The 12,523-nt window shown below is 38.1% G+C and overlaps 1 protein-coding gene across 3 annotated transcripts in view; it reads right to left on the bottom strand.

Moving 5' to 3' along the window:
* LOC101739247 (bifunctional glutamate/proline--tRNA ligase) overlaps positions 1-10,560 on the bottom strand; it is a 57,987-nt gene extending 47,427 nt beyond the window's left edge. For 2 of the 3 annotated variants that reach the window (XM_021346875.3, XM_021346871.3), the window contains exons 1-13: positions 10,472-10,560; positions 9,316-9,368; positions 8,896-9,228; positions 8,648-8,798; positions 8,226-8,342; positions 7,875-8,001; positions 7,287-7,479; positions 6,901-7,072; positions 5,987-6,145; positions 5,257-5,331; positions 4,790-4,934; positions 3,181-3,428; positions 2,679-2,886 (exon numbers count right to left, since the gene is read on the bottom strand). In XM_021346875.3, coding sequence (XP_021202550.3) covers positions 2,679-2,886; positions 3,181-3,428; positions 4,790-4,934; positions 5,257-5,331; positions 5,987-6,145; positions 6,901-7,072; positions 7,287-7,479; positions 7,875-8,001; positions 8,226-8,342; positions 8,648-8,798; positions 8,896-9,228; positions 9,316-9,368; positions 10,472-10,545 — 2,055 coding nt within the window. In that variant the 5' untranslated portion in view covers positions 10,546-10,560. Of the gene's footprint in view, positions 1-2,678; positions 2,887-3,180; positions 3,429-4,789; positions 4,935-5,256; positions 5,332-5,986; positions 6,146-6,900; positions 7,073-7,286; positions 7,480-7,874; positions 8,002-8,225; positions 8,343-8,647; positions 8,799-8,895; positions 9,229-9,315; positions 9,369-9,455; positions 9,495-10,471 lie in introns of those variants that run through there. The other variant, XM_062676159.1, reaches the window with a different exon arrangement.
* Between the last annotated feature and the right edge of the window lie 1,963 nt (positions 10,561-12,523).

The following is a 12,523-nucleotide window of genomic DNA, read 5'->3' on the forward strand; positions in this document are numbered from 1 at the left end:
GTAACAAAAAGTTGGAGGTAATTAAAAAAGAAACGGAGACGGACAGTGATTGTAGGTGTTTAATTAAGTACATAAAGCATGGCTGGCCAAAAAATAGACGTGATGTAAATGAAAAAATTAAAGTGTTCTGGCCGTATCGCGAGGAACTTCATTATATAGAAGGGATTATTTTCAAGGGGGAACGTGTCTTTATACCCCGCGCTTTACGAGACGACATGTTGTTGAGGGTCCACGAGGGACATTTAGGTATCGAAAAATGCAAACGACGCGCGCGTGAAGTAATGTTTTGGCCCGGACTGTCTGAGGATGTGGAGCGAGAGGTGCGGCGGTGCGCAGCGTGTGCGTTACACGCGCCTCGACCGCGCCGGCAACCGCTTCTACAGCACCCTGTGCCCGCGCTACCCTGGCATAAACTAGCCTCCGACATTTTTAAATATAGAAAGAAAAGCTATATTATTCTAGTCGATTACTTTTCTAACTACGTAGAAGTCGGACAGTTGGCAAATATTAGCTCTAAGCATGTTATTAATTTTTTGAGGGAACAGTTCGCGCGTCACGGCATTCCAGCACAATTAGTGACTGATAATGGTCCAGCGTACAGCTCACGAGAGTTTAGAATGTTCATGCATGATTGGGAAGTACATCATGAGACGTCATCGCCTCATTACCCACAGTCGAATGGTAAAAGTGAAAGGACAGTACAGAGTGTGAAAAATCTGCTTAAAAAATGTATAGATTCAGGTCAGGATTTTTATTTGTCTTTGTTGAATTTTAGAACAACACCACGTAATGGATTGGATTCGCCTGCACAAATTCTCATGGGTAGACGTTTAAATACAAAATTGCCAACTACTGCAGAGCTATTAAGGGAAAAAGTAGATAATGAAAGGAATTACAAAGCTATAATGATGAACAGAGAGAAAATAAAAAAACATTATGATAGATCGGCTAAATTGTTAAAACCCTTGTTATCGGGTAATAAGGCGACTCTAATTGGTAACGGCGTTAGGAAACCGGTGACAATAGTGGAAGGTACATCGCAACCTCGCTCCTATATTATCGAAGATGACTGCGGCAGTCGTTTTCGGCGTACTCGAAGTCAGTTGGTTGTGCGTACAACAGACCATAATAAACGTGAAGGAAAGTCACTGAAACAACCGATTGTAAAAATTGAAAATAGCAGGACACCAACTGTGATTACGAAGACTGTTCGTAGGCGTCGACAAAAGTCAATAACTAGTAGGCAACTGGGAACCAGTATTGACAATGAGAGTGACCCACAAGCAAGTGGACAGGTCAGTCCGACACAGAGCACAACCACCAATATTCAGTCTACTCAACTTGATGTCAGTGACGATTACGATAGTCCAGCTAGCTTTAGTGATCAGTTGTGTGCGCGGTCGCCAGCGTCGCCACCCGCGGTTCCTATTACAAGGTCTAAGGAAAGAACTGCACGAATGCTAAAAGAATTCTTTTTCGAGTGTGATTAGTTATATTATGTGCTGTATTATATTATTAGTATAAACAATAGATAATAATGTAAATAAGTAAAGTAAATAAGCTTAAAAAATATTTTTTTTGTACTGTAACTTGTATTTTTTTTCTTTTTTTTTCTTGTTAAAGGAAGATGTAGTATATTTATAATGACGTAGTGAGGGTGTCCTTAAAAATAAATCAGTATTAAACCAACTGGCGTGTGTTTCACTACACCGTGAAGTAGTAATGCGTTTCGGTTTGAAGGGTGAGGCAGCCATTGTAACTATACTTGAGACCTTAGAACTTATATCTCAAGGTGGGTGGCGCATTTACGTTGTGGATGTCTATGGGCTCCAGTAACCACTTAACACAAGGTGGGCTGTGAGCTCGTCCACCCATCTAAGCAATAAAAAAAAATAGCTGAAATACTAGCTAGACCAGCTATTTGGAAGTCTAGCCACCCAAAGTATTTCTCGTACTTCTTGTGGAATTCTCCATCTATAGGTATACTCCGATTCTTATTCAAATCATGTACTTCACAATATTTTCCAAATAATAGGTCCTGAACCAAAAAACTATTAATTTGTAAGCAATATCGAGATAATTTCGATATAGACATTTCGCTGTCGGACTTCCTTACTAGTCGCGGCGGCGAACGTGAGTACCCGTGGCCTGCAAACGGTGCTGCGCGAATGGTCGCCTCGTCCACCGCTTCGCTGTTCGCACCGCCGATCCCCGTGGCCAGGCCGTAAGAAATGGATGGATTGCGTGAAAGACCATATGACGTGTAAAAGGGGAGTGAGCAAAGAAATGGTATATGATAGAGGAGTACGGAAGGAGAAAACCTGTTGTGCCGACCCCAGGTGACTGGGAGAAGGGCAGGAAAATGATGAATATTTTCATTTTAAATTTTAAATCACTATATATTATTTTTATAACAATTAATGTGACCTCATTTTCAAAGGAGACGACTGTCTTTGTTAGTTTCTCAATTTTGGCATTTCAAAAATTTGGCGCCTCTCAAATCATGCCACCCCTGATTAATACCTATGCCTGGGTCTCACAGGCCTAGCCATAAATCCATCACTGCACTCTATTCATACTCGTAAACACCTATTCACATTTTACTGATAATAGTTTAGATTAACATACACTATTTTAGCTACTCTGATCAAACACATGCCCTAGGTGTTTTCACTCACCCTAGTCTGATGGCCGATATACTGCTTGAAGTCCTCATCTTTGCCCAGCACTGCTTTAGATATGATATGATCGAAGTAAACACAATAGGTCTCTACCATTGGTGATTGTTTGCTCTCAGCGAGCCAAGTCAACTTGACGGTCTTTTTGTAGTCTTTATTATCGAGATTCGGTGTTCCATCTATACTTGTTACTGTACCATCCTTTGATCTGAAATTTCGGATAAAGTTAGAAAGGGTAAATAATTATGTATGGGATATTTCGTAACCTTTGGCTTAAACTCAATCACACATTAAATAGAATTAAAAACTTTTATATTGCTAGAGGGCGTCTTGTGAGTCCGCACGGGTGGGTACCACAACTCTGTCTATTTCTGCCGTGAAGCAGTAATGCGTTTCGGTTTGAAGGGTGGGGCGGCCATTGTACTGTAAAAACTGAGACTTTGAATTCGTGTCTCTATGTAAAGAAACGTAATCGGGTTGCAAAAACTGAAATATGATTTACCTGTGAATCTTATCGATGGTAACATTGCCATAGTTAATAAACGTGGCGTTTTCTCCTTCTTTCAAGGTCTTCGCATCAGCCTGGTCTATTAGTAACCTGGGAGCCACCCATATAGTTTTGGTACCAACATCTGGATTTTTAGGATGCAGGGGTACAGTTAAGCTGCTGTCGCTTGTGACACCCTTAAGATTCACAGGAACAGGGTTTGTTTCTAATGCTGTGTAGCGAGGAGCCACCGGATCTATGACCTGGAATCATTTGTTGCATTAAAGTTTGCCCTGCTATTTACTGTTATTGTAAGGGGGAGGAAAGTCCTCGAATGGAGTCCTCGAATGGAGTCCTCGAATGGAGACCACGGATGGGTACCAGGAGCGTGGGGCGTCCTCCAACCAGGTGGACCGACGACTTAGTGCGCACGGCGGGAAGTCGTTGGATGCGGAAGGCGGAGGGCCGTATTCTGTGAAGGCATTGGGGAAGGCCTATGTTCAGCAGTGGGCAGATAAAGGCTGACGATGATGATGTACGAAGGCCGACGAGACAGCTGTTTAATATAATACTAGCGACCCGCCCTCGCTTCGCTTCGGAAACATTAAAACACACATGAAACAAAAAAAAATTAAAAAAAATATTAAAAAAGTAGCCTATGTTCATCAGGGACAACGTCGGCTTCTAATGGAAAAAGAATTTTTTAAATCGGTCCAGTAGTTTCGGAGCCTATTCGAAACAAACAAACAAACAAATCTTTCCTCTTTATAATATTAGTATAGATATAGACTACTACAGTCCACAAAAGCGGCCATGTACCAGACTTGATAGAGATACTAGGATAATGGTTGTAGTTCTCATGTAAGTTCATATGCAAGAAAGACTGTTGCTTCTACTATATACCATCTACTGTGATATTCTGGATGGCCTGCTCATTCTTGCAGTTTTTTCTTTCATTATAAGGTAGTTCATATCGCACAAGTATCTCTATAATTTTACATACATACTAACATATGACTTACACATTATATTTTATATACTAAAATGTGCAGATCTTTAGATAAATAGATACAACAATATCTCTTCTCATCTGTTAGTTAGGTTAACGATATCAACAAAACTACATTTATGTTAATAAAAGTTTTCAGGGGCAAAATCTATTATATTATAAAATGAAAACCCAAAACTTGATATGTCCGTGCTAATAGTCCAATTTGGAGCAGTGAGGTAACACTAGTGAATTAAAAGGCTAGTTAACTAATAGTATATACATATATATATATATATTTGTGTACGTATTTGTAATTTAATATACATTTGCACCTACCACTATTTTCTCTGTACTACCTTTGGTTGACTGGTAGAGAATACCTTAGGCATTAAGTCCGCCAATGTAAATTTTACATGAAGTGTAATAAATAAATAAATCACAATTCCTAACATCACAACTGATCGTTTTTATATTGGCCCCAAATGACGTCCCACGTAACACGAAATTGAGTTCAGAAATATTTGAGAAATAAACCGGAATTAAAAAAAAAGCTTACTCTGATCGCTCATTACCAAAAATATTCTTTCGAAAGTATTTGTAAGTATGCAGTACTTCAAAGTTAATTTCACATACCTTCTTATTGATTGCCCAAATTTTATCCCATTCCATGAACACCACGGACCTGCTGGAGCCTTGAGCGTGAATAAACTGACGTAGCGCTTCCACGGTCATACCGCGTCGCAGCACTCCACGTACTGTTGGCATACGAGGGTCATCCCTGCACAAAAGATATGTTATTCATAAATCTACAGTGATTTTTATGGATGTTCCGTTATAACTACTGAACCGTGCATCCGATTGACTTGAAACTTGGTATCCATATAGAAAATAAATGTACTTAATGGATAGGCTAATATTTATATGAGTGTTGGACTGCCTACACCAGTTGTGGGGGCGTTAATTATGAGAATCTTTGTGGGGGTGAAAAATAATAATGTTAATTTCAAATGCCCAGCAAAGCAGACAGGTACAGCTAGTTTATATATAATTTAAATTTATTGTGCTGCTTCTTGAGATTTGGTAATTTGATACGAACTTACCATCCATCTACAAGTCCTTGTTCCACAAACCAAGTTAGTTTCCTTTTCGACAGTACAGTGTTTGTCATGCTCAATCTGAAATAAGACCATGTATCCTCAATTTAAATTAAACAGGATTTAATGTCACAAAATGTGAATCGCATATATACCGTGGAAGATTGTCTTTAGTTCCCTACAGAAATGGCGGTTCACTCTAATTTGTCTTGTAACTATGGAGGGTAGAGTCGGTAGAGGTAAGGAGAGCCGTCTCATATGGGAGAAGCTTGAAAAAGTGTCTCACTTTCAGTACGAAATAACAGTTCAAAAATTCTCCAGAATGGCGCTAGCATAGGCACAGGATATGATATGAATTGAGCAGTTGTTAACTGATTGAAGAAGTATGCTGAGTTAGAAAATTTAATATATTTAATGACTAGAGTAGTTAGTGACAGTGTAATATATACAAGACCTCACATGTTTACGTAGTCCAAAATAATTTCGTCAATATAACCTAAAATTATTGCTGTGGTAAAACGTGGAGACATCGATTGCATTTTCTTATCAGCTTTTAATAAAATACTTTTTGTGATTTTGTAGTGCTTACAGTTACTTCGTCATTTTTGATTTCTCTATCTTATTCTAATAACTATCAGCGCCTTTTTTAAATTTACCCGGTTGCTACTGTAGCGCCACCCTTATTTAGCAGATTTTAACTCTTTTTTGCTATTTAAAGAAGTAATCTAAGCCTCACCTACTATACTCCCAAATATAAGGTTTTCTAATACCAAGTGCCTCTATGAACCAGTAGAACTGCGGGTCTCGATCATGATACTCCATCGTTCGCAGGACGTGAGTTACCCCTTCTATGGAATCCACGATTGGACACGCGAAGTCGTAGGTCGGATAAACTCTGTAAAACGAAATTATATTTACTATCAAATCATATTTCTTGAAAAATAAGCAGCCATACACTAAACAGAAAAAAATCAAACAAGTAGATACATAAGAGGGCAATAAGCTTTTGGACTATGGCCGAACTGGTACCAGAGTGGAAACTGAAACCTAAATTAAAAAAAAAAACTGGTGTGGCAAGAATTACAATACCCACTAAGGCGCGCGTACGCGGAATAAAAGACTAATTTTCAAATTTTTTTTTTTTTTATTGCTCTTATAGGCAGACGAGCACACGGCCCACCTGATGGTGAGTGGTTACCGTCGCTCATGGACTTCAGCAATGCCAGGGGCAGAGCCAAGCCGCTGCCTACCGCTTAATACTCTCCATAAGCCTCGTTTGAAGAAGGACATGTCATAGCGCTCGGGAAACACCGTGGAGGGGAGCTCATTCCATAGCCGGATGGTACGTGGCAAAAAAGATCTCTGGAAGCGCACTGTGGATGACCGCAGTGGCTCCAGGTAGGCAATTAAGAGGCAAGTGTCTATATATTAAAAACAGTTCCAGTATTTTGCAAATCTATCTCTTTTTTCAATAGGCAATAACCATATTCGATGCGCAATTTCTAGGTTTATTAAAATCATTTCAATCCTACAGCCGGATTCGTTAAAATATTTATTTTTTCAGGTATTTCAACTTTAAATTAGTCTACTGTAAAGTTCACGCATTGTCGCTTAGTCACGTTTGCCTTTCAAGCGTCGATATGTACTCACTTATATTGTGTGCCGGTTCTTGGGTGTTCTTCAGGCTTGCACCTGTAAATGGTGGGATCACGCAGGCAACCATTTGCTGACTGCATGTCTATTTTAGCTCGTACACAACATTGGACACCAATATTACTGCCTTTCTTCATCTCTTCCCACAGTTGCAGGTTCCTTTCTACGGCTGTATGCCAAGAATGTAATATAGTTAGAATGTATTTTGATCTTTATTGCATTTCAATTTGGTCTACTTATTTTGATTCATGAGAAATGAAACATATATGAATTAAATAATCATCAAATCATCCTTATGGATTATGGATGTGGTATAAATGTTAATTGGGAGAAGGTAATATAAAATTTTATTTTTAAAAGAATGGATGGTCTAGCATTCTTACAATTGTTTCTATTTTTGCTTTCAATTTTCTGTTCTCTCTCAGTTTTCATTTGTTCAGCAGGAGTATCATCCACAAAAGCTTTGTTTTCACGGATGAGTTTCTCACAATACTCCATCATTAAATCAAAGTATTGGGACGTGTGTGTGAACATATCTGGTTTTATTTCGAGCATTGCTACATCCTCTAAAATAACCTGAAAAATAAGAATAAGGGAAGATTTCTTGTAGTATTTTTTGTGGTGAACCATTTAATATCTAAGTCTTCATCCTATGTTTTGGGACAATAGGGTGGTGAAGAGTGTTGATCTTACTAAACAATCCCACCATTTACCATTAAATTTACACGCAAACAAATTTTTCACATATCCCTTAATTCTTGCCTTTCTACACCTTGCAGACTGATATATCAGTCTGTCTTTTTAAAGTTACATCTAATTAATGTATCTAATGTTATCTCATTAATGAAATATAAGCGCATTTAGACCACATTTATCTAAAAATTGATAAATACATCACCTAAAATACTAAAGCCCATATTAGTTCCATATTAGAACTACATTAGTTCCATGTGATGCTATCAGTGGCTTACCTTTTCAAAATCTGCATTTTCTTTAGCTGGATTTGTGTCATCAAATCTCATGACCAATTTGCCATGAAAGGCTTGCTGGTAATATTGATTAAGAAGAGCCGCTTTTGCATGACCAATATGAAGATATCTGTATACATAAAAATAGTTTAGAACAGGATGATGTCTAAAAACAAGTATTTTATCTTTAGACATTAATTTTTACAATTAATGAAGCTATCCTTAATTATACAAGTAATTGGATTCTAGTCCCTAACATAAAATATACCTAATATTGTATACTGATGGTAGAACATGTTCCAGAACATCAAAATTATCAAATTAACAAAATTAAGCTTCAGAATCATCACTCACCCTGAAGCTTCAGGTGGAAATCTTACAACAACTTTTCCCATTTCAGCATGAGGGAGTTCAATGAACTTTCCTTCCTGTTGTCTACCTCCTGATTCAGCATTTGTTGGTGGTGATTTCCTATAATAAAAAATAATAATGTTTTTGCTATCTCTAATAATCATCTTACATCAAGAAGCTCATTTATAAGATGTGGCCTAAAAGATAAACATCATGATTTGAACAATTGCATAGAACTATTACTTGATAGAAGTGCACTGGACATCTTGTCCTTTGGGCTACAATAACTTGTGCTTTGGGATTTGTAGAAGTCACCTCAGAAAATTACTTGGGGACCTCACAGGATATTACAGCACTAGATGGCGCCTATTTTGTTACTTAGACAGTTAAATTAATTATATGTTTATTATTTTATAGTATTTTACCTGGAGGAAACTTTGGTAAGTTTGTCAAGGGCATCAGACGGCAGAGCCTTTATAGCTGTTTGGACTTGCGGTTGAGCTTCTACCAATTTCATCCAGCGTCTTATGTTTTGAGAAGGAATCACTTTTGAAATTTCTTTGAATTTACTTGATACTGCAATTATATAAAAAAAATCAATACTTATATTTATTTCAAATTGCTACTAAGCTGTACCTAAAATTGTCAACAATAATGACGTTTGATAACTTACCGTAAAGAACACTGAAGACCGCAAAGTCTGATACAGATAAAGTTTCACCAACCAAATAGGTTAGTGGCCCTAGTGTTTTATCTAAATACTCAACAGACTTGGGTATTTCATCTTCCAATATAAGACTGAAAGACAACCAATGATTCATTGTGACTTTCTCAAGTGGACTCACAGACTTGTTAAAGGTATTTTCAAGAATTCTAATCAAATCATTGCTAGTCCCAAATGGCACTGGTTTGGTGGAATTTGGAAGAATAATAACTGAGTCATTCTCCCAAACGATGTCTATTTCTTTTGCCGACGATCTGTAAAATTCTACAGCCATCAAACCACCTGAAATTAATAAAAATAGCTATTTTAATAAAACCCGTGGCCGCGAAAGCAACGTGCGACAATTTTGTCTAAATATAGTAGTATTACCTAAAGGCGGGTTAGATCTATTGCAAGATACCCGCATCATTGAATATTTGGATCTAAAATAAAAATGTTATTTATTTATTTTAATTAATGAGACAATCAAAAATTTCAACGAAATTTCAATTTTTTTCTCGCCGACAAACCTTTGACGTTTGACCACGTTTGACTTTGAAATATATTTTTTTATGGGATTTTATGACCTGGTAACTAAGATCCTTAGGTCATATCTTATTTTAATTTACATTCTTAATTTTATGAAAAATAATAATATGAAATGAAATAAAAATAAGATGATTAATTTGATACATTAATTAACTGGGATGAAATTAAATGAAATGAGATGAGATGATTGTGGCGGGTAGCCATCATACAACGCAAGATAATTGACAGATGCCTGAATCTCGCTTACGACATTTTCAAGATAAAGCACATATGTATATACAAGTTCCGAACAACAACATCTGGACCGTCGGTCTACCGAGCAAATATCACCCGCTCGGTGGAAGATCTTCCCTCCGTCGTATATCTCCCAAACTGGTGACCTGCGACGGAACAACTGCAGCCTTCATCATCAGCGCATCAAGAACTTCGGCTACCACAATCCCCGCATTCTCGCAGATAAAAGCAAGTCATCGACAGTCGTCCCACAGCAAGCCAGCATCGCAGCCTCAACAGGACCATCGCAGCCGACTCACCGCGCTTCCTGGTCCTACGGCACGTACCTACACTGCCTCATCGCGCAGCATTCAAGCTCAGTCTCGACCCACTGCAGACTTCGAGCAGCACTGGCGACAATCACGCAGAATTCAAGCTCAGTCTCAACCCACCGCAGACTTCGAGCAGCACTGGCACTTGCAAGCTAATCTCATCACGGACAATGCTAACTAAATGACACGACCTCCGGTCTCGGAGGGGAGTGATGTGGCGGGTAGCCATCATACAACGCAAGATAATTGACAGATGCGTGAATCTCGCTTACGACATTTTCAAGATAAAGCACATATATACAAGTTCCGAACAACAACATCTGGACCGTCGGTCTACCGAGCAAATATCACCCGCTCGGTGGAAGATCTTCCCTTTCGTCGTTAAGCCTTCCCCAAATTGGGATTTGGGATTTGGGATGAAATATAATCTCAGTAAAATGGTCGTTATTTACTGAAATTTTTTCAGTAGATTTTTTGGAGGATCCCGAGAAGATACGTCCAGTGGCTTTGTTTTATTTTCCCACATTTCTGCACTTTCACAGATATTAAATAATTAATAAACCACCGTTATTAAATATTTAAACCTGAAGAAACACTAAATAGAAAAAATAAAACAAATCACACAACTTCACTCCTCGCGTTCCCGCCAATAAGACCACTTTGATATATGAATGTGATGACATAAATTTCTGCCTAAACTCTATGAAAGGTAGAGGTTAGGAGAACCGTCTCTGTGTTTGAAAAGTGTCTGTTAAAATCTGACCGGTCACCGTTCTCGTCGAACCCATCGCTTGCGACGAAGGGCTCGACGAGTAATTAACCCTCAGACACAGCCCACTGAGTTTCTCGCCGGATCTTCTCAGTGGGTCGCGTTTCCGATCCGGTGGTAGATTCTGCGAAGCACGGCTCTTGCTGTTGGAAGGTCGTGATGCTGTCCACGTATAATTGTCTATGCTGCACTATATTTAAATTTGTATTATGTTCCTTTTTACTTTTGATGTGCGGTGTCATTCTGAATTATATTTTCTCTTATACAAGTCAACACAATGTTTTCAAGTATTTAATTTACGTTTTAATTAATTGCTATAGCCGCTAGTCCACCCTATCAGTGGTAGCAGAGCGTGGTTACATAAATATCTAGTGGCAAATGGAAGAAGCATATTAAAATTTAAAATAGTAAGTAAATGAGAAAAAAAAAAAAAAAAAATTAAAATGAGCTCGAGTATCAGAAACATACAACCGCTGACAAAATCAAACTATGATACCTGGTGCTTACAAGCACAGGCGATTCTCGTAAGATACGATTTATGGGAATACGCTAGTGGTGCAAAAGCGTTAGCGGCAACTACGACTGCCGAAGAAAAGAGTGCGTTCCTAAAGGAAGACTTAAAGGCAAGGTCAGAGCTAATTTTACTTATATCTCCACCAGAACTGAAACAAGTTAAAGGGTGTAATACATCCAAGGAGGTATGGGACAAACTTAAGTCTATTCACCAAAGTTCAGGGCCGGCAAGAAAGGCTACGTTGTTAAAGCAGCTAGTATTAAAGAAAATGACTCCACAAGAAGATGTGAGAGACCATCTCAGTAATTTTATGGATGTAGTAGGTAAATTAGAAGACATGGATGTCAAAATTCATCCAGAGTTATTAAGTATAATGATGTTGTACAGTTTACCTACAAATTTCGAAAGCTTCCGAACGGCAATTGAGTCGAGAGATGTTCTACCAAGTCCTGACAGTTTAAAAATAAAAATCGTAGAAGAATACGAAGCAAGAAGGCAAACCGAAGATAGTGAACCTCAGGCTTCAGAAGCTTTCTACACAAAGACGAAGAAAAAGGTACAATTTTGTAAGGATTGCAATAAGAAAGGGCATTCCACAGAAGCTTGTTGGTCAAAGAAGAAACCCAATAACCCCAATAAAACTAAAGGTCAAGAAAAGACATTTAACATCTGTTTAACAACAGGAACATCGAAATGTAAAGGCAATTTATGGTGTCTTGACAGTGGCTGTACGTCACATATGACGGGTGATAAAAGTATACTCCATAATTTAATCCCCGCGACTGACACTCTAAAGCTAGCTTCAGATAAACATACGACCGAAGTTAAAGGGAAAGGAAAAGCCGAACTTTATACAAAGGATCGACGCTATAAAATTAGTCTTTCTGACACATTATATGTACCTGATTTATCGAATAATCTAATTTCTGCAAGCAAAATTACGGATCATGGCTATAAGGTTCTATTTGAAAAAGAACAAGCCAGTGTCATAAAAGGCGGGAAAACTGTATTAAAAGCTAACAGAAGAAATGGATTATACTATCTTGAATTTGATAAACCGGAAGAGACAGCAAACTTCGCACCTAGTGATGAAAGCGAAATTATGAAATGGCACAAGAAATTAGGTCACATCAATGAAAGAGACCTAAAAGAAATGGTTAAAAATAAAATGATGCGAGGACTCGACTTTAAAGATAAAACTTTGGGTACCTGTGAGACTTG

Source organism: Bombyx mori, chromosome 25, assembly GCF_030269925.1.
Source record: "Bombyx mori chromosome 25, ASM3026992v2".
In the NCBI taxonomy this organism is placed as follows: Eukaryota; Metazoa; Arthropoda; class Insecta; order Lepidoptera; family Bombycidae; genus Bombyx; species Bombyx mori.